Source organism: Leopardus geoffroyi, chromosome D3, assembly GCF_018350155.1.
Source record: "Leopardus geoffroyi isolate Oge1 chromosome D3, O.geoffroyi_Oge1_pat1.0, whole genome shotgun sequence".
NCBI lineage: Eukaryota > Metazoa > Chordata > Mammalia > Carnivora > Felidae > Leopardus > Leopardus geoffroyi.
The window spans coordinates 36,898,862-36,923,305 of NC_059339.1; the positions used below are offsets into that span (position 1 = coordinate 36,898,862).

The 24,444-nt window shown below is 45.6% G+C and overlaps 1 protein-coding gene across 2 annotated transcripts in view; it reads left to right on the top strand.

The window, feature by feature from the left end:
• Positions 1–12,016: 12,016 nt before the first annotated feature.
• Positions 12,017–24,444, top strand: part of LAMA1 (laminin subunit alpha 1) — a 168,478-nt gene continuing 156,050 nt past the window's right edge. For both annotated transcript variants that reach the window (XM_045459554.1, XM_045459555.1), the window contains exon 1: positions 12,017–12,409. In XM_045459554.1, the coding sequence (XP_045315510.1) occupies positions 12,337–12,409 (73 nt within the window). In that variant the 5' untranslated portion in view covers positions 12,017–12,336. The remainder of the gene's footprint in view (positions 12,410–24,444) is intronic.

Consider the following 24,444-nt stretch of genomic DNA (forward strand, 5'->3'; position numbering starts at 1 on the left):
GCCCTCAGAGCAGTACCTGGCCCATTGCGAAAGCTCGATAGCTGTTAGCTCTAACGATTACCAACTGCTCTCTTCCATACTCAGTAGATCTGCTCTCCATCGCTGTTGCTTTAAATATTTTGTTCTAACCCTGATCTTCGTTCTAATTCCTAATCCACTAAATCTAATAGCATCCTTTGACTATGGTCGACTCCTGTATTTTAACTCCGTAACTCCCAGCTATGGCTCCTCCTTAAATCACGTACTTTCTTTTTTTTTTTTTTTTTTTAATTTTTTTTTTTCAACATTTATTTATTTTTGGGACAGAGAGAGACAGAGCATGAACGGGGGAGGGGCAGAGAGAGAGGGAGACACAGAATCGGAAACAGGCTCCAGGCTCTGAGCCATCAGCCCAGAGCCCGACGCGGGGCTCGAACTCACGGACCGCGAGATCGTGACCTGGCTGAAGTCGGACGCCCAACCGACTGCGCCACCCAGGCGCCCCAAATCACGTACTTTCTTAACCTGACATTGACTGTGGACACACGAATGAGCCCAGGGGAGGCCAGCAGGAAAAGCACAGAGCTGAGCCAGCCCAAACCTCCAGCCCACAGTATCACCTTGAGGAAAAGAATAATTATCGTTCTGGTCATCGAGTTTGGGTGATTTATGATGTAGCAAAAACCCCACACACCTTCTGGTTGTGCGATTTTGAGCAAGTTGCTGAATCTCTCTGAACCTCTATCATTTTACTGGTAAAACGGAGATACTATTTACTTATCTTGCAGATGAGGATTAAGCAGCTGGCACAGTAAAGTGAGTGTCGCTCTCTATAACTTCCTGAGGTCCTTTCAACGGATCAATTGCACAGCTCCTCTTCCCAGAAGGCTTCCCCCACCTGCCAGGAGCTCTTTCCTCGCCTGGTTTTCTCTCTGAGCCGTCACACCTCGTGAGCTCGCTCGTGTCCGGGACTCTATGATCAAGCACAGAAGACTCAACTCTCTGTCCATCTTGCATTTCCAGCTGTTTCTCTCACGTCTCCACTTACCGATTTGATCATGTCTGAACTACAACAGTCTATGGCACTCATTACTTCCTCTCCCGTTGGCTCACCTTTCCCATCTAACCTATTTTTTTTTTTTTTTTCATTCTAGGAGAGAAAGTTTTAAATCCCCAATTTCCTTTATTGTCTGTTTCCAATTAGTTACTAAGTCATGTTTCTCCTTTGAAATCTCATTGTATTCTTTCTTCTCTGTTCCCAGTGCCAGTCATCTATTCAATGTTCTCCCCACCTCGACCCCCATTATGATCCTAGTCACCGGCCTTCCATGTCTCGATTCCACTCTTTCTAGTAACTGCCAGCCGATCGATTTTTCTAAGGTTTTGGCCTTGCTGTTTCTCTGCTTAAGAACCTGTAAAATTTCTACATCGCCTGTGTTTCAAGGACAGATTCCTCACTGCAATCTCTTCCTACGCGTTGTGGTCCCACTGCAGTATCTAAACCTGTTTCCCGCTCCCCGCTAACTGCTCCATTCAAGAGGGGCTGCTATTAGCCCGTCTCCCACAAATAGATGCTGTGCAAAGCAGAAGATGCTGATGCTTTATTTGAAAAGTGAAATCATGGCAGCAGAAGAGAGGAGGATGTGGAGAGAAGGAAGGGGAGAGGCAAGCAACACAGAGTGAGGCATTAGGTGCCGGTTCTGTTTCACGATGAGCCAAAAGGGGCTCTTGAGGGGCTCGGCGGTTGTGTGCACGCACTGGTCTCCTCTCGGCCAGCTTCGAGGAGAGGCTGGGCCTTCAAGTAGTGCATGGGAGAGAGAAACAGGAGGAATTTCTGTCTGGCTCCTTTGTCTTCTATTTCTCATCCATGAAAATTCCGCCCATGGGGTGTAAGCTGCCCCCCCCCCCCCCACTTCTGGGTTTCATCATCTGTCCCATTCAGGAGCTATTTTAGGTGCCAGAACTGGCACAGTGCAGTGGTTTCTGCCCAGGCCAGAAAGTGTAAGGAGGAGCCAGAACTCCAGCAATTGTAGAAGAGGCCAGAGTGGAGGGTCAAAAGCCATGGTCAGGGCGTGGTTGGTCCAGCACGGAAGGGATCTGAGGAGACCCACCAGCTCGTGTCCCTTACAGTCTGCCGGTGGCCCCACCCATCCAAACATACCCAACCTGACGCTGTCTCCTTGCTTGCACTATTCTCCACAGTCGTTTACTTTCTGTTCTGCCTTTCTGAGTCAGGCCGCTTCTTCAGTGACTGTTGAAGCTCCACTCTTTCCATAAAGCTCCTTCCAACCGCCTATGGAAGACATCTGCTGTTTTGGTGTCTGTCCATTTTCTTAGCACATACACTCTCCTTGGGCAGGGGGTGATTTCCTATCGTGTAAAACATTCTTCCCCTTCCTCGCTCCCGATTCCTACCATGGAATGGAAGAGAAGGAGTCAGTGTCCCTTTGACCTCCACCTTGGGCGCACACCATTTAAGCTCAGCCAATCGGTTGCTGGTTCCCTAGGATTTAGACTCTGTAGTCTGCTTCAGCTCTGCTGTTTGGGTGGATGACCTTGGCTACGGTTCTGCTGCCTAGCACCTGCAACTCTTGGTTCCCGTGTGTTCTGAAGCCTTGCCCTCCATGTTCCCGTGGATTCTGTGAATCTCATTCTCCCTGCCCCCTGATACCTCTCCAATTTCCTTGCCATGAGTTCCTTCTTCAATGTGAAAAATAACATTAATAAAATCAACGGGACAGCCACAACAGAGATTTCAGTACAAAGTATGTTGGTGGCACGAAGGAGTGAGCAGTCCACGAGTATTGGAACAATCACGGAAGGCCACCTAGGGGAGGAGATGTTTGAATTGGGTCTTGAAGGAGGACCAGGAAGTTAACAGGTGGGAAGAGGGATGGACGTCATTGGCAGAAGGAGATGTAGCTGAGCTCTGAAGGATGGTTTGCTCGGTGGGAAGTGGGTAGTTTGGAGCAGGTCATGTGATTGCCAGCCAATTCTAAAGGCCATCTTTAATGAGTGTGAGCAGGAGTTGAGGAAAGACTGGTCAGCATGGTTCTCCAGCCTCCTTCAGATGCCATGGTGCAGTCCTGGGACAGGGGGAGGTGGAGATTTAAGTAGAATAAATGTGATAATGGATGTACAGCATGCTTCCAACACTCAACACATAGCAGCTGTTACTGTTATTGCTGTCATTACAGCTTCTAGTCGGAGATGCTCGTCTTCAGATTTTACAGCAGAGGAACACTGAGCCTCAGAGACGGCAATTGATCTGTCCAAGGGTCAAGTAGCTAATAATTTTAGGAGCTCCTGGGTGGCTCAGCTGGTTAAGCATCTGAATCTCAATTTCGGCTCAGGTCACGGTCTCATGGTTCCTGGGATCTAGCCCCGCATCAGGCTACACACAGACAGCTCAGAGCCTGCTTGGGATTCTCTCTCTTCTTCTCTCTATGCCCCTTCTCCACTCATGCTTGCTCTCTCTCTCTCTAAACATAAATAGAATTAAAACTTTAAATATGAATAAATAAATAAGTAAATAAAACAAAACTTTATTTACACACAATCTCAGGACTTCGGACTTTCTAGTATCCAATGTTGCCTTCCAAGATGAACTACTATATGCTGGAAAGGATGTTTTGATAAAAGAATACTGTCCATTCCTACAACAAATCCTATTTCTTAGTAATTTCTTCTTCCTAATATATGAATATTGTCTCCATCACTAAACCATAGCCAGATTTACAAGTTATATAACTATAAATTGGCTTCTTGATGAAAAGTCTGGAGAAGGTATCACAAAATGACAACAGATGGGGATCTGAACGCAACCATGGAGAAAAGAAGCACTTGGAAAACTGAAAACACAGATCGGTGTAGAATGTTTACCTCCATCCAGAGTGAAGAGAGGGAGAACTTAATAAAAAACAGAAGGAAGCATCATTAAAGTGATAGTTTATAAGCATCTTCTTCCGAACCAGGGAGGATGACAATGACACAGTGACAAGTAGATTTATAAATATCTATATCTTACTTTTCAGATAACTGGTGTCCAGCTATAAATTTGTTTGCTGCGACCATTGAAAGCCTGATTTCAAAGTCTAACTTTCCTGTTGAAGGGTTTTATTGTTACAAATACCCAGCAGGCAAGGATATTCTGCAGGGGGTCCTGGGGACAAATGCTGTTGACTCGTCCTTGCGAACAGCTGTCTTCCAGACTCTCCCCAATTCGTCTTCCTCTTCCTTGATGCAAGAAAACACACACCTGCCAAGTCTCCTCATGCCTGATTCCCTGCCAAAATATTTTGAAAAATCTTTTTGGGTTTTGCTGCCACTGGTCACTATTTTATCTTAATCTCTACTTGGGTTTCAGGAAGATGTTCTCTCCTGGCTTGACTTCCCCCTCAGGGTCCGCTGCACTGCTGGCATAGAAATAAGAAGGTGAATGATAGTTTATCTCTTCACATGCGTCTAGCTGCCTTTTATAGGCATGTGCCAACAAATCTGCTCACCTTACAGTCTTATAGTAGCTGGACAATATTGCTTCCTCATCCACCCATGATGGTGATGACTGTAATCAAAGAAAATTATTGCTCGATATTTACTTGATGTCAGGCTACGTATGCTAAGAATCTTGATTCTCACTTTTGGGCATAGGTCTTGTATTTATTCCCATTTCTAGATGAGGACAGTGAGGACAGGGAAGTTGAATCATTTTCCAACGATTATCCAGTCAAGTAAAATGTGGGAGCTGGTAGTTGGTTTCAGTTGGATTCTTTCAGTATTTTACCACTACGTGTTCTTGTGTGAAATTCTTGTTAAATTCCACTTAAATGTATTTTTTTTAAATTTTTAATGTTTATTTTTGAGATAGGGAGAGACAGCATGAACGGGGGAGGGTCAGAGAGAGAGGGAGACACAGAATCTGAAACAGGCTCCAGGCTCTGAGCTGTCAGCACAGAGCCGGACGCAGGGCTCGAACTCACGGACTGCGAGATCATAACCTGAGCCGAAGTCGGATGCTTAACCGACTGAGCCACCCAGGCGCCCCTAAATGTATTTTTTTTAAGTAATGCTCTGGAAACTTAGATTTGCAAATATAAAATACTCTTAAGTCCTTTAAGAAACCATTAAGCGAGGGCACCTGAGTGGCTCAGTCGGATAAATGGTCAACTCTTGGTTCCAGCTCAGGGCATGATCTGAGTCTGAGCTCCGCGTCAGGCTCTGTGCTGTCAGCCTGGAGCCTGCTTGGGATTCTCTTTCTTTCTCTCTCTCTCTCTCTCTGCCCCTCCCCTGGCTTGTGCGCTCTCTTTCTCTCTCAAAATAAATAAATAACTTTAGGTAAACAATTCAGCATCAGAAAGCAGATACTACCCGACATTCTCTGTGACCAGTAATGGGAGGTATGTCAATATAAAAAGCGTGTGGGGGGGTGTGGGTGGCTCAGTCAATTAACCTTCCGGCTTCAGCTCAGGTCACAATCTCACGGTTCATGGGTTCGAGCCCCGTGTCGGGCTCTGTGCTGACAGCTCAGAGCCTGGAGCCTGCTTCGGATTCTGTGTCTCCCTCTCTCTCTGCCCCTCCTCTGCTCACACTGTCTCTCTCTCTCTCTCTCTCTCTCTCTCTCAAAAATGAATAAATGTTAAAAAAATTTTTAAAAAGTGTGTGTTAGGACTCAGTTTCAAGTGAGAAGAACCCAATTAAAAATGGTTAAAGAAAGAGGAAAGTTCATCATGTGGATAAAAAAGAAGGCTGAAAAGCCAAGATGGTGTCAAGGGTCAGGTATACCACCTAGGCAGGGTCTCAGACAATGACTATGCTTGGCCAACCCACACTGGGTAGTGGCCTGCGTGTGGGGGTGGGTAGGATAAGGTCAGGTCAAGTGGTACAAACAGGGTCTTCTTGTGGTAACCACAGAGCCATGGGAAGGCAATTCTCAGAAAGTATGTGGGACATAGATGTCCTGTACAATGGAAAAGCTAAGAAATTTCCTTGAGAAGTGATTTCTAAGAAATGTTGTCCAAGGTAAGGCCTGAATTGAATGGTGAGAAATGTTTTCATTTGACAAGGAAATTCTGGGCCAGGCATGATAGTTTCCTGACATGAGTCATAATTTTACTCGTGTGGTGGTTCCGTGCTCTTACAAAGAAATAGTAGCAATAGGACTTTGAAAAGTAAAAATTTCCCTGACATGCAGGCAGATAGAAGACAGAATATTTGAGGCAAAAAAAAAAAATAAATAAAAAGAGAAAACTTTTGTGAGAAATACTGAAGGGAGGATATAATACGTGAATCAAAATGATCAAAAGTGAAATTCAGTATGAGTTAGAAAATCTTGCCAGGGTAAGATTCAGCTCTGAGGCAGAATTTATTTGATTTTATCTTGAAACTGACTCTTGTGGAGTAACTAGTTCATCAATCAAGCTTAGCCATCTTAATAAGTTTCTATTTTTAATTTCAAAATAATCTGGTACAAGTCATGATAATTTATTTTTGTTAACCACGCAGAGGAGAGCCTGGTTTTTCAGATTATAGGATATATTAGTGTAAGGCTATGTTGCCTATACAAAGGACTCCAAAAAACAGTGGCTTAACTTAGACGATCTTGTATTTCCTTCTTCCATAACACGGTCCAGGCAGCAAGCGGGCTCTATTTATCCTCTGTTCTGTTGCTTCCCCATCCTCCCCGAGTGGTTCGCATCTGTGGGATTGTAGCAGCACAGTGGAAGGCGTGAGGTGAAGCTGGTGAAAAGCGGACAGGCCCATCATTCAGGGCAAGGAAGTCTTCCTCCATGGGAAAGGGCCGGAAGTTCACACTTCGTGTCTGCTCACATCCTGTTGGCCTGAACTAGTCAGAGTCTGTTGTCTGTTGTCGACTGAATGTTTGTGTCCCCTCAAAATTCATATGTTGACGCTAACCCCCAAGTGTATTTGGAGATGGGGCCTCCAAGGAAGTAATTAAGGTTAACTGAGGTCATAAGGGTGGGGCCCTGATCCAATAGGATCAGCGTCCTTATAAGAAGATTCCACTGAGCTTTCTCTTTCTCTCTCTGTGCACGCACAGAGGAAAGGTCATGTAAGGACACAGTGGGAAGGCAGCTGTAGCTACTTATGATTTCCCCCCCTGACATCATCTCCACTTGATTTCTGGGAGACAGTGTTTATCTAATGTATTAGTGCCCTATTGCTGCTGTAGCAAATGACCACAAACTCACTGGCTTTAAACAACACACATTTATTATCTGACAGCTCTGGAGGTCAGAAGTCCAAAATGGCCTTTCATTGGCTGAAATCAAGGTGTTCTCAGAGCTGGTTCTTTCTGGAGACTGTAGGGGAGAATCTATTTCCCTGCCTTTCTAGCATCTAGAAGCTGAAGCTGCCACATTCCTTGACTCACAGTCCCCATCCCTCCATCTTCAAAACCAGCAATGGCCACTTGAGTCCTTCTCATGTCAAATGCCTCAGGCTCTCCTGCCTCCTTATTTTACTCATAAGGAATTATACTGGGCCCACCGAGATAAACCGGAAAAATCGCCTCACTTCGAGGTCCTTATTTATACAGAAAAATGCATAGGTCCTAAGTCTATATAATTGAAAGAATCTTGATAAATGTTTATAATCATACAGCCAACACTTCACTCAGGACACAAAATGTTCATTACCCCAGACTCCCTTCTGTCCCCTTCCAGTCAGTGTTCCTGCTCTCCATGAGCAGCCACTGTTTTCTTCTGACCAGTTTGGACTGTTGCTAAACTTCACATAAATGGAATTATACAGTACCCATTTGTGTCTGACTTCTTTCACTTAACACAATGTTTTTGGAATTCCCTCACGTTGTGTGAGTCAATGGTTCATTCTGTTTTATTGCCAAGTAATATTCCATTGTAAACTACACCACAATTTTGAAATCTATTCTCCTGCTGATGGACACATTGCATAGCTTGGTTCCAGTTTGGGGCTCTGAGTGAATAAATATATATATATATTTGTGGGGGAAAAAATCCTTATTTAATCACATCTGTGAGGCCCACGTTGTCATGCAATGGAACATATTCCAGGTTCTGACCACATCTTTGGGGTGCCATTATTCTGTGTACTTCTCCTAATTTGCCTACTTTGTCTCCTAGTCCTGCGACTCTCAAGCTGCCTAAGCCTAAGTCTCCTAATCACTTTATTTCTTGCCATGGGCCCTTAAGGAGCTTAGCCTATACTCAGCCTCCTTAGCTTTGTCCTGGATCAGACTCTAACACCAAAACCCAATTTTAGAAACTGACCTCTCGCCTCTTTTGTTGTAACCAAGCCCCCGGCTTTGTACTCCAGACCTACTTCCTAGATCCTAGGGTGATGCTCCTGAGCCCAAGTCCCCGTCTGGAACCTCAGGTCCTTTAGAACTAAAGCAAGCCTCCAGAGAAACAATCCTGCCCCATACTCTGGGTATCACGGCCAGGTCTGTGCTACGTGGGTATCAGACCATGCAGGAAAATCACTTGCTAGGGTAGACTTCCTCCTCTTGCCTGTGACCGTACCCCTGTGAGGCTGGCTCCTCTGGTGGGTCCAGCCACCAATAGCCGGACCTGGATTGCCTTCCATGCAGGAGTCAGTAAAGTCTAGCTCAGTGTTTCTCAAATCCTGTTGCAGGAGATTAGGATTACCTGGAGAGCCTTAAAATAACTTGATATCCAGGCCACACCTGGTACCAACTGAAACGATCTCTGGGGGTATAAACCAGCATACTTTTAAAAACTCCATCAATTCCACTTTGCGGGCAAGATCAAGGACAAGTGAACCAGCAATTCTATTGCTTAAACTGTGCCCTGCCTACCAGTAGATCAGCATCACCCGGGAGCTTTTAGAAATACAGAAACTCAAACCTCTAACCTCAGACCTACTGCATTATGATCTGCATTTCAACAAGCTCCTTTGAGTGGCTTCTCTCATTATGAAAGTGTTCATAACTGAGCTTTTTTTTTTTTTTTGGCCTTTTAATTGCCTTTTTTGTATGTTTATTCATTTTTGAAAGACAGGGAGAGACAGAGCACAAGCAGGGGTGGGGCGGAGAGAGAGGGGGACACAGAATCTGAAGCAGGCTCCAGGCTCCGAGCTGTCAGCACAAAGCCCGACGCGGGGCTTGAACTCACGAACGGTGACATTGACATCGTGACCTGAGCCAAAGCCGGGCGCTCAACCGACTGAGCCACCCAGGCGCCCCTATATATAACTTTTTTTTTAAACTTTTTTCTGTCTTTTTATTTTAGAGAGAGAGAGAGAAAATCTTAAGCAGGTTCCATGCTCAGAGAGCTCCATCCCACAGCCCTGAGATCACGACCTGAGCCAAATTCAAGAGTCGGACGCTTAACCAACTGAGCCACCCAGGCATCCCTTTACTTTTTTCTGTCTTAACTGCCAGGCTGAATGTCCTACAAAGATGAGGACCATAATATGTCTGTCTTCCATTATCTCGACTTTGCAGATGAGGGAACTTGCCCAAGATGTTGCTTTCAATAAGTGAGGGGGAACAGTGAGCCTTCTCCGGGCCTGATCAAAGCCCTCTATCACTACCTCTAACACCCACACACCACCCTTCACCCTTTCATGAGAGGAACACAACTGTATTTTCTGTGTGCTGCCTTCTAGATTCTTGTTTGCATGAGTGCTTATTTTACACAATGGCACACAGAATGCCCGTTATGTTTAGAATTTTGCTTTTCTCGCTTAACATATCACAATGCTTTTTGAAAACGTTAAGTTTTATATTTTAAAAATAGCTACACAATAGCCTATCACATTGATTTACTATGAACTACTTAACCATGTATTGCTTAGCATTTAGGTTATTGTCACTGTTTATTATTTATCGGTGACTTTGAACCAAGCATCTGTGGGTGCTTACTTGAGCTGAGTTTCTACTTTCTCACAAAACGTAAAAATTCTTATCTCGTTTTCACCTTGAATGGGCCACCCCTGAACTTGCATGGTGCTACAGCCAATTTATCCAAGCATGCTAAAGAATGGGAAAATTTGTTACTGCAGTTGCTTTTTATTTTTATAAGACACCCAGAATTGTGACATTTTTACTGTTTCATCTTATTCCTTGGAGGTTTGGAAACTCTTCTCTCACTGCATTATTTCTGCTCATTTTTGAGCGATGACAAATCGTGCCTACTTGCAAATTTTGACGCTTCCTATTTCTCCCCCAAATGTGTCGACCCTTTGCTTCCTCACATCACAAGTGAGTTCTCTGTCTGCAGTTCAAAGATAAGGTCTGACTGGAGTCTGAACGGAATTTCTAGGAACCCAGGACATAGGGAGACAGATGACCCCTTATGATTCCACCTGCTGCTTTTGACCTCATCCTCCATGGTCTCCATGCAATGACCTCAGGAACTCTGGACCAGAAACCAGACCTGGGGTCTCGTTATCGACTGGACATTTGCTCACTTTAGGACCTTAACCCATGAACTCATTACCTCATCTCACACAAGGCAGACCCTTCTGCCCCACTGCTGCTCTGCAGAATCTTACAGAATTCGGAAGATCACAACAGATAACCCATGTAAATGCATGTAAAACACTTTAAAAGACATATATGCATGTGTGTCCAAAGGTATTTCAGTGCAGAAGTACTTTCAATTCTGTGTTTTAATATTTACATGTTTAGTATTTGATTAGTTTTTAGATACTGAATTTATGTAATCATTTATTTGATAAGTACTTTAATACTTAAATATTCTAATAGTTAAAAACAACTGTTATTTTAAATTTGGTGCTGTGAAGAACGTTTTCTCACTCAACCATACTGCATCCTTTTTTTTTTCTCAGATTTTTAAAAGTAATCTCCACACCCAACATGGGGACAGAACTCACAACCCCAAGATTAAGAGTCTCCTGCCCTACCTAATCTGGGCCAGTCAGGTGTCCCATAACAAATCCTTTTTAAAGGGCCCAATTCTACCTTTTTGTTCTTTACCTCTATGATTTTTAAAAGATAATCGCGGGGCGCCTGGGTGGCGCAGTCGGTTAAGCGTCCGACTTCAGCCAGGTCACGATCTCGCGGTCCGTGAGTTCGAGCCCCGCGTTGGGCTCTGGGCTGATGGCTCAGAGCCTGGAGCCTGTTTCCAATTCTGTGTCTCCCTCTCTCTCTGCCCCTCCCCCGTTCATGCTCTGTCTCTCTCTGTCCCAAAAATAAATAAACGTTGAAAAAAAAAATTAAAAAAAATTAAAAAAAAAAAAAGATAATCGCTAATATAATAATTTATTAAGTGTTTAAGGAAGTGTCTTTAGAAAAACTGGAATTGCTAGGGGTGTCAAACTAATTGACACAATGAGATAAAATCTCCCTATCAGGCAAAAAAAAAAAAAAAAAAAGGGGGGGGGAAGGATGGGGGAAGGTACTAAGGGGTTTTTATGATCTGATGGGTTTACACTGTGAGAAAATGAGATCTGCAAAATGTTGTGAATACTTTTAATAGAAAAAAATCAGAGGAAATTAAAAAAAAATTAACAAGGACCAGATGTAGTTAAAAAGAAAAAAAAAAAGAACAAAGCAGTTGAACTCTCGTGTTAAGACTAACTTCCAAAAAAAAAAAAAAAAAAAAAGGGGACATCTTTTTCCCCCGCTGTAAGTAAGGGTAAACTAATAATTAAGTCCAAGTGACCCCTCTTGCCTTCCTTACATGAAGTGGGAAACAAGTTACAACTCATTTTCAGAAAAATCTTCACAAAATCCTTAGCTAAGGCCCCGAGTCCCGGCCTGGAAAGGAGTCTGGAGGCCCCGGGCCGGCGACCTTGCGAGGGAGAGGGGCGCTGGTCAGTTACACTCCGGGGGGCTTTCCGAAGGCTGAGGCACGCAGCCGGCCGGGGGGCGCCGGGGGGCGCGGGCTGCGAGGTAAGGCCGGTCTCGGCAGCGGCGCGTCCTCCCGGCTCCCGGGCCCGGCCTGGGCGCGGAGCCGCCGTGGGGCCGGAAGGGTCGGCAGGGCAAATACTTTCTCGGAATCCACTCGCCCGGACCCACTTCAGCAGATTTTTCTCCTCCTTCCCAGACACTTTCTCCGCCCACCTCTCCCGCTCGGAGGGGGGTCACACCCCCGAGTCGGGACGCTCGGGGCACCGCGCAGGGCGGGCGGCCAGCTGGAGCGGCGGGTCCCCGCGGGTCGCCGGGGCCGAGCGAGGGGCCCCGTGGGGGAGGGGTGTGCGCGGGCCGGGGCGGGAAGGGGCGGGCGCGGCGGAGGTCGGGGGGGTGTGTCCGAGGGGCCGGCGGGCGGGAGGCCAGAGCCCGGCGGGGAAGGGCGGACTCGCGCTCTGCGGAGAGACCCCGCGCGTGGCCGCGCCTTTCTTCCCGGAGCCCACCCGAACGGCGGCTGCAAGATGCGCGGCGGTGGCGCGGGGGTCGCGCTCCTGGCCTCGCTGCTCTGGGTCGCCGCGCGGTGCCAGCAGAGAGGTGAGACCTGGTCTCCGGTCCCCCGGCGGGCGGGGGCGGCTGCGGGACAAAGCCCGCCGCTTTGCCGCTTGTTGGGTCGGTGCGCTCATCCTCGTTCACCTCTGGCCCGGGGGGACAGCACGCGTGAGTCTCCCGCGCGGCCCGTGGGAATCGTCTCCCTGGCCGAGCCAGAGAGGGCTGGGGACGCCGCCCGGGACAGACGCAGCCCGCTCGTCCGACCCTTGGGCTTGAAACTCCTCGGGCTTGAAACTCCTCGGGCTCCGGGGAGGTCTCGCTCTGTTTTCTGCGATCCAGAGCGCCGCTGAAGCTAGCGGTGCGGGGATGGTGGGAGTGGGGCGGGGGGTACGTGACGGGGGTCGGGGGGGGGGTGCTCGTTACGACCCTGCAGCGGTCCCCAGTTCGCAGCCCCGGGCTGCTGGCCGGGCGCGGGCAATGAATGGGAAAAGCATCCTCCGAGTCGCCCTCATTGTCCTGCAGTGGAAAGCCTGCTGGTCCGCGGCGGGGAAAGGGCGGGCTCCTTGGAGCCACTCGCGGCCCAGGTGGGCTAGTGGGGACAAGCCATAGTGAGAAGCGCGCCCCCCCGCCAGCTGTCCTGGACCGGGAGTACTCGCCCGTGCGGCCCTGCAGACGGCGTCGGAGCCACAGTTTGTGCCTTCCGAAAGGGCGCTTTATGTGTCACCCCCCACCCCGAAGTGGCCAAACCAGCTCATTCCCCGCGCGAATTTAGGCCGCGGGGTGAGGGAGCCGGCGGCGACCGGAGGACTTTGCATGCTCGCTCGCTGCAGGGTTCCGTGCTTCCCTGGGCAAGGTTTGCGGAGAACAGAAACCCCAAGCTGATTTTCAAGGCTTCTATCAATGCCGGGAGAGAAACAGAATCCCTCTTTCCCTTTCTGCGGATCACTCCATTCCCCCCCCCCCCCCCACTCGACCCTAGGGTTAAGTCTTCCCAGCGTCGCTTCTACTTGGCTAAGCGGTCACAGTATTTGTTGAATGCATCGTAATGGTGCAACATATGACCATGGGCACAGTCCCACAAATATACATTTCATTAAAAAAAAAAAAAAAAAGTATGAGTCAAAAGTAGGTAGGCGGAATGCGAAATACCCTCGTGGGAAAACTGTGTGTTTGGGCATTGTGCTGAGTTGTGAACTCCACAGAAACGTGTCCGTCTCATTCATTCAGGCATTCGTGATGAACGCACTGGACCGGAGCTGGCAACACAGCTTTGAATGCCAGGCGCCTGCTCTGCCGGGAGTTGGGCTGGGACATAGAGGGAATTTACATAGTTTTGTGTGCTAGAAAGGAGCCGCAAGAAAGGGCGCCGCAAGCCCAACTCATTTCTCTGGGGTTGTTGAAAGTGAACAAGTCCCAGTTTCCCACACGGTGCACAGAGTGCAGCTTGGCTCAGTTTTATTGTTCTCAGAAATTGAAAGTTCTAGATGGAGGAGATGCCCCGAATGTTTTTCTTGCCCCTAGGAGCCGAGCACTTGGCTCCAGAGGTTATGAATGGTGTTTGGAGAAAGTGGGACCTCATGGGGCTTTCCTGCTTAAGATGCTGTGGGAAGCCACCCACAGCGGGAGCCTTTGAATCTTTCATCACACACCGCCTTCCACATTTGCTGGTCTCCACCCCATCAACCAACACTGTGCTTCTTAACAGGCATTTTAAAGGGAGTTTTCATTTAAAAAATAATAATTTGTGCCCTACATATATAGCAGAAATGATGCGTGTAATGGTATAATTTGGTCATAATAAAATAATCCTGACCTGTATCGCTGATGAGCTAGCTATCTGGTGCCTGCGTTTTTGAAAATGATCATTATCTAACAGCCCTTAGATTATTAGCAGTTCTCTATAATTTCTGCAGTCTCTCTCTGGATCACCTTACAACTCACAGTGTAGGACCCAGTGGCTCATTTACCTTGAAATGTAACCTGTTTAAAGTGAGTTATTCCTAAGTCTAAAATAAAAGGTGGTGTGTTTCTTAAAATAAGGTTAAGTCCACAGCTAGCAATTACATAGAATTAACATTGCTTCGTGGGTTGGCTCATCAGCTTTTCTGTTTTAAGTCCTTCTTTTTTAAAAGTAAAAATAGGTATTTCCAAGCATAGGGGTAAAATGTATTGTGTGAATAAAAGAACATTTACTTGATCATCAAAATGGCATAGCATTCAAATTTAGCATGTATGTACTCACAGTAACATACGTGTGACTTAGGGAATTTCACAGGCACATTTTTCTTTTCTCTGGAGCTGTATTGCCCAGGTAAGGGCCAATAAAAAATATTGGTCTTAGCAGTTGGGAACAAGGATGTGTGTAATAAACATCACTGCCCATCTTCTATATATCCTGGACTTCAGCCCACTCCTTTTCCCTTCCTCTTTTCCAGACATTGAATATAAAGCCTACCACTGTAGCTAATATGACGTGATGAAGAATTCAAATGCCACAAAGAGGTGAAATGAACATATGTACTGGTTTGCGAAGTCTTGTGCTACTCTTAGAATTGTATTGCTATATAAGCACGTATCATAAAATGTTGATATACCCACTTATTTCAAGGTGATCATCCTCGAAACACTACCATTTTATAATAATTCGTTCATAAAGTCCCATGGATATTCATTATCATCTGCAGCAAATTTGGGGAGTGACAAGATAGATCTTTAAGCTTTAGATGTTTTATTCTCTGGCCTTACTAGCTGGGCGGAATTAGACAAGTTACTTAATGTCCTGTGCTTTGGTTTCACCATCTGCAAAATGGGAATAAATTATAGTGCCTCCCCGGAGAGGCTGTTAATGATGACATGAAACAATGCGAGAAAAGCGCTTGGAACAGTGTTTAGTGCAGGGTTAGCCCTTAAAGTAGGTAATCTACAAGCATCGTTGTTACTATATTAGGTAGAACTTATGAGGGAGGCCCTCTTCTTAGCTGTATTCTCTGGGATGCATAATCATTTCACAATTTGGAGTCTGGATTTGGAATCAAATAGTCTTGGGCTTTAAGTACCAGACCTGTCCCTCTGATGAGCCATGACCTTGGTTAACATCTTAACATCTCTGAATGTCAGTCTTCCTGTCTATAAAATGGATAGGATTCATGTGATTCAATAACACATGGAAATATTGGTGTGGCGTTGGGCACCTCCTCGTGTCACAGGCATACAACCCGTGACAATGGCTCTTACTGTTACGCCTGTCGTGTGTGCCTACCTCCCTCTTTCGTTGCCCACATTCATTGGTCATTAAGACTTGCTGATTTTACCCCCTGAAAATCTGTCTCCACGTTATGTTTTGTTTGGTTTCGTTTTGTTGTCCCCACTACTGACTAGGCTCAGGAATTGTTTATTTTTCCCATGAAATATTGTGATAGTTCTCTCACCAAACCTCCCTCCTACCCTCTTCTCCGTTCTCAGCACTGCCTTCTCTGTGATTTTTCTAGAAACGCCACCTTATGGGCTTGGCCTGGCGCCCACACCCCTCGCTGTTTCTCATGTATACACAAAATAACAGTGACATCACACTGGGAGTAAACCAAGGAGGATGGGACTCCGGCTGGCCTGTTGTCCCAGAGCTAAGGGCCGTTATTTCAGGCACACTTGTACCTCCTCATAGGCAACCAGTATTTCCTGACACACAGGCTGTTAAGTGTCAGGCAAGTCTGCTGTTTAGGTTCCAACATCCTGGAAAACCTTCCTGGTCCCCTGGACGCTGAAGTATTTCTTAGATGCTCTTCCCTGAATTCCCAGGGGTCTCTCTGCTCAGTGCACTTGTCATACTTACCTACTTATCATGGTGGTGTAAACAATTGTCTCGCCAACCTGTCTCGCCCGCTGACTTGAGCTTCTTGAGGCCAGGGACAGTTTTATTCATAATCTGTATGTTCGTTGCTTTGCAACATTCCTCGCAGTTAACAGCCCCCAACTTTGCTGAGCCAAATTGAAATCAATATCTTTACTTACGAATCAATCAACTTAAAATAAGTTTTTGTATAGATAATCCATGCCCATGGAACAAAATCCAAAGAGTACTAAAGGGTATATAGAAAGGGATTAAACCTTGACTTTTGTCACCTTCTTCTGAGGCAAGCACTACTTTGGTTTCTTGTGTATTCTTCCATAGATGTTTCTTCACATAACTCCTAAAAGCAAGCTACTTTATGACACCTACTTCTTCTGTAAGGAAGGACCCAGTTATTTCCTGACAGAACATGAACAGTGTTCCTCTCTCCACTGCCGCTCCCCATTCCTACTTCAGTGCACCTGTTGCAGGGAATTAATACATCACTTAATGAATGTACATACTTGTGAACCTCAGTTGACGCTTGTCACCTTCAACTTGTCCCTTCCAACATGGTCTTTGACAGACAGGTATTGGAGCCGTGTTCCCTAGATCTTTTGGAATTTGAAAAGCAGGCCACCAGTCGATTCCATGACCTTGTACTCATTCTGAAAGTATTGCTTACCATTGCATTGACAAGCTATTCCTTAAGCAGTAAATTCTTTTTAAAAGTATATTGTAGGAGATTTATGATGTAAAGAAGTCAAGTTTGAGGATAATTCTATTAGAAGTTTAGAATGGTGTGTTATTTCACCAAGTATGATTTGTTACTGGAACACCTATGGGAGACACAGAAAATTTTCATTGTTTTGAGTTTATTTATCTTTGAGAAGAGAGAACACATGCACGTAAGCAGGGAAGGGACCGAGAGAGAGAGAGAGGGAGAGACAGAATCCCAAGCAGGCTGTGTGCTGTCAGCTCGGAGCCTGACTTGGGACTCCCACGAACCGTGAGATCATGACGTGAGCCAAAATCAAGAGTCAGAAGCTCCACTGTCTGAGCCGCCCAGGAGCTCCCTAAAATTTAATTAAATTTATGCTGAGGGTGACAGTGCCCAGAGTAACCATTTAATAGCACAGAATCCTTCCACTTGAGTCTTTGTTTTTTTTTTTTGTTTTTTTTGTTTTTTTTTTTCAAGGCTGGGTCAGGAGAGCTTTCTTTGGGTTAACTTGTTCCCAGTGATTTTGTGTCTTGCTTGGGGGCAGGAGACAGACAATGGAGGCAGTGAGAATCCAAATCCACCCCGTGGATGACATTCTTGCCTGGGGAAGCATTTACCTCAGAGTGTTCATCCAGAAACTGCGGTGTGGAAATTCATAAAATCCTGGCTTCGGCACATGTGCGCGCCTTATTTATTTATTTATTTATTTATTTTCGTTTTTTTCTTTTCTGAATCTACTGTTTGAAGTTTGAATCTCTTCATTCCTGAAGTATCTTTGAAGTCTGATCTTTTGGCCTAGCAGGCAGTGGGACTCAAATTCTTGTGCCAGAGAAACTCCTGCGTTGCTGGTGGGAATGTCAAATTTAGATCAATGAGTATTTATAGCAAATGCCATCGTTCCCCATTCCCTGAAGTATTTCCTGCATTTTGTTGCACCGTTCCCTAATTTCCTGTCAGAACCTCAGGAAATTCTCCGCAACAATAAAGAAGATGCTGGAGTTTAGCAGATCATTTTTGGTTAAAAGAGAACATTTGGGGGGAGGGGGGAGCTCCTCACGTCACAATGCTGATTATTACACAGCACACACTTTTAAATGTCTTCCAACTTTTTCGTAGTGACAGAATTTGACTAACAGCGATTATCTTGTTACCTCAGGCCCAGCACTTACAATCACTTCCCTCAGGATTTCCCCTAGTTTCTGACCTTCTTTCTGTTCCCTTGGCTGCGTCTACCTTTTCTTTTTCTTTTTTTGTATCCCCTTATCCAGATTGTCTCCCTGAATTTTTGTTCCTTCCTTTAAACGATTCCCTGATTTTTTTTTTTAAATTTGTTTCTCCTTGTTTGACTGCAAATAGTCACCAGCTGTCTAAACTAACTATGACCAACCACTTGTAATATATTTTTAAGGTTTTTTTAAAAAATGTACTTATTTTGAGAGAGAGAGAGATTGAGAATGAGAGGAGGGAAGGAGCAGAGATAGAGGGAGAGAGAAGCCCAAGCAGGCTCTGTGCTGCCAGTGCCCAGAGTGTGGGCTTTGATCTCGTGTGAGATCATGACCTGAGCCAAAATCAAGAGTCGAACACTTGGCTGACTGAACCACCCAGGTGCCCCCCAGCCACTTTTTAAAATGTTTATTTATTTTTGAGAGAGAGAATACGAGAGCACAAGTGGGGGAGGTGCAGAGAGAGAGGGGGGCAGAGGGTCTGAAGCGGGCTCTGTGCTGATAGTAGAGAGCCCGATGTGGGGCTCGAACTCACAAACGGTGAGATCATGACCTGAGCTGAAGTTGGATGCTCAACCAAGTGAGCCAGCCGAGGGCTCCCCCAGCCACTTCTAATAAATCTGATGCCCACATGCTTTCTCCTAATGTGCTCTAACACTGCCGTTAGGCCAGTGCTGCTGAAGCCTTGCTGTTATCGTGTGCCCCCTTGGCCCATCCAGTTCCAACTCCTGCCACGGCCATGGCCCTCCATAGCCCGTCTGGCTCAGTCAGGACTACCTAGCCTTATCCACAACTTTGTCTATCCCAAACGCCTCCTTCCTCCGTTACTGCAAGTAGTGTATGGACTTCCAGCTGTCTGATTGGTCTGCATTACCCCCTTACCCTAATTGCACCCCCGTTTCTTACCTAAAACCCAACCTGACCACCCAGCACAGCCTGCAGCTTACTGCTGCCTTGTTACGATGCCCTGTATCAACTGTCCTGTGTCTGGATTTGTGTGTGTGTGTGTGTGTGTGTGTGTGTGTGTGTGTGTGTGTTCTGTGACGAGTTAGGGATCCCACCCAGCCAGAGTTGCCTTCTGATCCTCTTTTGGATGGCTTGCCTAGAATTTTGTCAGCCAAGGTCAAAAAGAAGGGGTATTTTTCCTGCAAAGATCAAAACCTTAGCTCCCTACACTTCATGCAATACACAAATAACTTGAGGGTATGAGGTTCTTGTGCTCAGACCTGAACCATTGGCAGTGGGGGGTGGCACTGCCCACAAATGCTCCAGAGATGGTGGGGTTGCCTTAACAACCATAAAACCCTTACCCAGCCCCTAGATTGGCTAATAACTAATAAATAAGTTATTTCCTGGGCGCCTGGGTTGCTCAGTCTGTTAAGCGTCCGACTTCAGCTCAGGTTATGATCTCGTGGTCTGTGAGTTCGAGCCCCGCGTCGGGCTCTGTGCTGACAGCTCAGAGCCAGGAGCCTGCTTTGGATTCTGTGTCTCCTTATCTCTCTGCCCCTCCCCCCCTCACACTCTATCTCTCTGTGTTTCTCAAAAATGAATAAATGTTAAAAAAAATTTAAAAGAAAAGTTATCTCCACAACTCTTTCTGCCACTTGGCTTACCTTCTGTCCCCGTTACTATGCACTATGGTCGGCTAGCACTCTTTCCCCACCCTCAGAATTCCCCTGTCTAGCTTTCCAGCCCCTTTCTTCTGAACCTCTAATTCTGGCATTTCTTTTTTTTTTTTTTCAAATGAGGTATAATTGACATATTATATATATTAGTTTCAAGTGTACAACATAATGATTCGATGTTTGTATATATTGCAAAGTGATCACCATGATAAGTATAGTTAACATCCATTCCCATACATAGTTACACATTTTTCTTCTTGTGAACTTTTTTAAGATTTACTCCTTTTGCAACTTTCAAATATGCAACAGGGTATTATTAACTATGGTCACCATGCTGCACGTTACTTCCCCAGGAATTGTTTATTTATAGCTGCAAGTTTGTACCTTTTGACCTCCTCCATCCAAACACCATCTCTGTTTTTGCACAAAATCTAGTTTTCCCAGCTCCTGACAACTGTACTCCTGGATTCATGGGTATTCTTTTGTTCATTTTAGAAGTGTGGGGTGGAGGGGAGTTCAAGATATTCACAAACATGCGAAATGCCTTTAGAAGCTTCCGTAGCTTTTCTTAAAGGGAGTTAGCATTTTAAATAGCTAATACCTTCTTAGGGTAGGGAATAATATTTTCTTGTGAGATAGCTATTTCTATTCCATATTTCTAATTTTTGTCCTTGTGTTTGCTAATTCACTTATCCATTCATGCAAGGAACATACACTGGGACCCCGTTGTACAAAGGGCCCCGATGTCTCTTGAGGACCCTGTTCTCAGCTGCCTTCCTTGCTGCAATCCCAGGCATTTCTTGATGATGTTGGTAGACTTGCTTTTGAAGTCCACAGAATCGAAAAGTGCATATGACAAAAAAAAAAAAAAAAAAAAAAAAAAAAAAAATTCTCCAGGAGAAATAATGGGCAGAGAAGAAATGGAGGGATTAAGGTCTCATTTGTAGATGTTACCATTATATTTTGTTTCCTTTAGTCATGTCGGTTCACCATGACCTGAGCAGGCTGAGTCTTGGGGCAGGGAAAGGCGGGAGACCGTGAGACAGAGAATGTTCAGCGTTAGCTGGAACTGCAGGAGCAGCTCTTCTACACCAAACACCCTGTTAGGTGATGTCTGTTTCCTTAGGCTTCCTTTTGTGGGAAACTCGGAGCTCACCTGTTTGGCTGGCTCTTCTCTGTGCTCCAGGTGAAGAGGCACAATTAGTACAGTTCTCTCCCCGGGCTGCACATTAGAATTAAACAACATCAACGCCTAGGTCCTGCCCCCACGGATTATAATTTATGGGGTCTGGGGTGGTGGTGGCTGGTCATTTGCACTTTAAAAATGCTCCAGAGGTGATTCCTCTGTGTAGCCAGGGTTGAAAGGCACTATGTGAATGTCGTAAACTCAGCCGTGCCAGTGAAATGCAATCATACAGCAATGCAGGTTTGGTAACTTATCCATGGAGGCAGATCAGGGACACTGACCCCACTGAGCCTGCCATAGCTGGGAGGCTAATGCTTTGTGTGCGCGGATACTGAGCGCTTATACCCAAGCAGCATCCTTGTTCGCTTCATGTGTGTTTCATGTGATTCCCATTGCACCGGGAAGTGGAGATGATACTAAACACCACAAAGTTGTGAGGGATCCCCGCACTCACAGCCTGTGTCATTAAAGTTGTTCAGAGAAACAGATTCTTCTTTGTGTCCCAGAAGCACCTCAACAAGTGTGTGTCACCAGTAAGTGTTCAGCTGATGTATAGTAATTGCTGCAATTCTGGTTTAAATGAGCAGTTTCAGTCTCCGTTTGCTGACTTAGTCACATATAAAGGCCCTTCTTTCTTTAAAATCCTTCCCGATAGGGGGGCACCTGGGTGGCTCAGTTGGTTAAACGTTCCACTTCGGCTCAGGTCCTGATCTCATGGTTTGTGAGTTCGAGCCCTGTGTTGGGCTCTTTGCTGACAGCTCAGAGGCTGGAGCCTGCTGTAGATTCAGTGTCTCCCTCTCTTTCTCTGCCCCCTCGGCTCGCATTCTGCCTCTTTCTCTCTTTAAATAAATAAATGTTAAAAAGATTTTTTTTTAAATCCTTCCTGATCAAATATGACATTTAGTTTCCCTTCTATCTGGGGACAAGATCTGGTCTTGTAGGGCTCAGCAGTTGATTGATGGATTATTTTTCAGTCTTTACAGGATCCATCAAAAATTTAGTAAATACATCCCATATATGGGCACTATCTGGTGCCATATCCCTCTCTCCCAACTCCTTTAGAAGGACAAGCCACAGGTGCCTTTTTCTCTGTGTTTATCTGGGTCACCCCCTTCTCCCCAGATCCAATCTGCACCTTCTCAGGTCCGGTGACAACAAAGTCCAGCTGTCCTTATTCACCTGCTTCCCTCTCCTTCTCTGATCTTGTCTTTAATTGATGATCCATTGTGCATTTGCTTCCTGTTTCCCTTCAGAAATTTGGGTTTTTTTTTTCCAATGTTTGGCTTAATATTTCCCTTCTAGCTCCACCCAAACTCACTCCCTCCACCTATACACCACATACACTGCCTACCAAACACACACCTCTGTCTTGACCTTGCAGACCAGCTCCCAGCTAAAGATACCTGGAGAGGTATTGTACTAACTAACCCCAGACTGACAGAACCAGAGTCTGGACCTGGGCCCATCTTCTGGGGAGAGGGGTGGGCTAATTCTGCTGGAGGGACCAGCCCAGCTGCAGGTGCTGAGATGAAGTCTGATGTAGCCAATAAGAGCCCAGAAAGCTGTTGGTATCCTAAGTCCCCATGTGTTTAGGGACTGTGAAGTTGGCCATGTTCATCCCATTCTTGTTGAATGGCTTCTCACTCTCTGTGAGCAGGACTTCCAGGGCTGTGTGCTCAGACCCCTCCTTAGCTTCTTCTCCCACTGCTAACCCTATTTTGGCCATTCTGAGATATCTCAGGTTCCCACAATGGGACATGGTGGCTTGCATCTGTGAGCCTTGAACACACTGTTCTATCTAGTACATGGAAAGGCATTTCTTTCACCCGTGGCTCCCTGACTTACCCGGCTCCACCCATTCAGGCTTTGTGCCTGCTTGTTGCCATAGCAGTTTGTTCATACACCTGCCGGGCTCATCGTGTTGTAACTGTTTGTTAACTTGTCTGTCTCTCCTTGAGGGTAGAGATTTTGTTCTTATTTCCAATAACCAGCACAGTGCCTGGCATTTAGTGTTGATTCTGTAAATACTAGTTGGGTGAATGAATGGAAGTCCCAGTGCAGACAAGCAACAGGAGTGCAAAGGAGTCTGGTGGGCGTTACTTAGGGATCCGGGCACACAGGCAGTTGGGATTAGGGAAGTCACCAAGCAGAGTGATCATCAGTGGCAGGGAAAGGACAGGGTGCCATCTCAGGAAGGCTGGATGGCAGGATTCAAGGATGGGGAGCACGGAAGAATTCGGGTAATGAAATGGAGCGGGGGGAGGGTGAACAAACATTTTTGGGGACCAAGAGCTGAGCTCGCATTCTAAACCAGAACACGTGATCAGGGACAACCTGAAATAAGAAATCCAGATACTTTTCGTGTTCACAGATGGCATCCAAATATGGAGACAGAAGAGCCACAGAGTCCAGTAATTAGAAGGTGCTGAATAACTTGAAGAGGTTATTAATCTGGGCTTTTTTTTCTATCTACTAATTTAGTACAAAGCAAAAGTGGATTACATTCTTATAATTAAAATAATGACTGATGGTGAATATTGAATACAGATTTAAAACCCTGATTATATTTAACAAAGTCTTACTTATAGATTTGGAGTTACTACCTCCTAAGCATCTCAAGGCAGCCATTTATTAACACACACAGGCAAAAAGTATTCAGATTTCTAGAATGTTCCATACACCGGTGACCCCGGGTTTTTGCACCCCCAGTGCTTGTAGTCAAATGAACATGAGAAATACCCGACGGATCCTGCTGCGTCTGCTCCTCAGCTCAGATCTGGGAGAGATTTTTGTTTCTGAACGCCTCAAACGCCAGTATAACTCATCTTACGGCTTTAGAATAATATCACCATAAGCAGAAAGAGAACTGATTCACCACTACATTTCTGCTGCACTGGGTTTTCTTTTGAAGAGGGTGACTTGCAGCACTTTGGTTTCTGTTACCAATTTCCCTACGCTGGTTTTGTTACACAAGATGCTTAGGTTCTTTTTCGGTGAATGATGGTACCCACTGAGAAGTCTGAGATACATGAGAATTCACTGCTCCCTGCAATCTAACCCACTAGATGATGTCAGATGCACAGCTTACACATTATACATTATTAACATACCGTAATTAGCAGTCAGGTAAGAAAAAATGCCATACCCAATGAATCTGATAGAATTACAGTTTTCTGTCCTTTGGGGTGTTAAGACTTCTTCCTTGAATCAGCATCAAGCAATATGCAACCTTCCAAAGCCTCTGTCTGGATCCAGGACATTTTAGGGATCAGTCCTCAGGTGGCATCACCATCCTCAGAATGAAGGCTACAGACTGCATGATTTTATACCCTGTACATGCAAAGGTGAGGAGACACTCCGACATATTTTAATGGTTTTATTGGGGTATAGTTACATACCATAAAATTCTACCAATCGGATGTGTACTGTGCAGTGTTTTTTTAAGTAAATTTAGAGTGTCGTACTGTCATTGCCACAATCTGTTGTGGAATATTTCCAA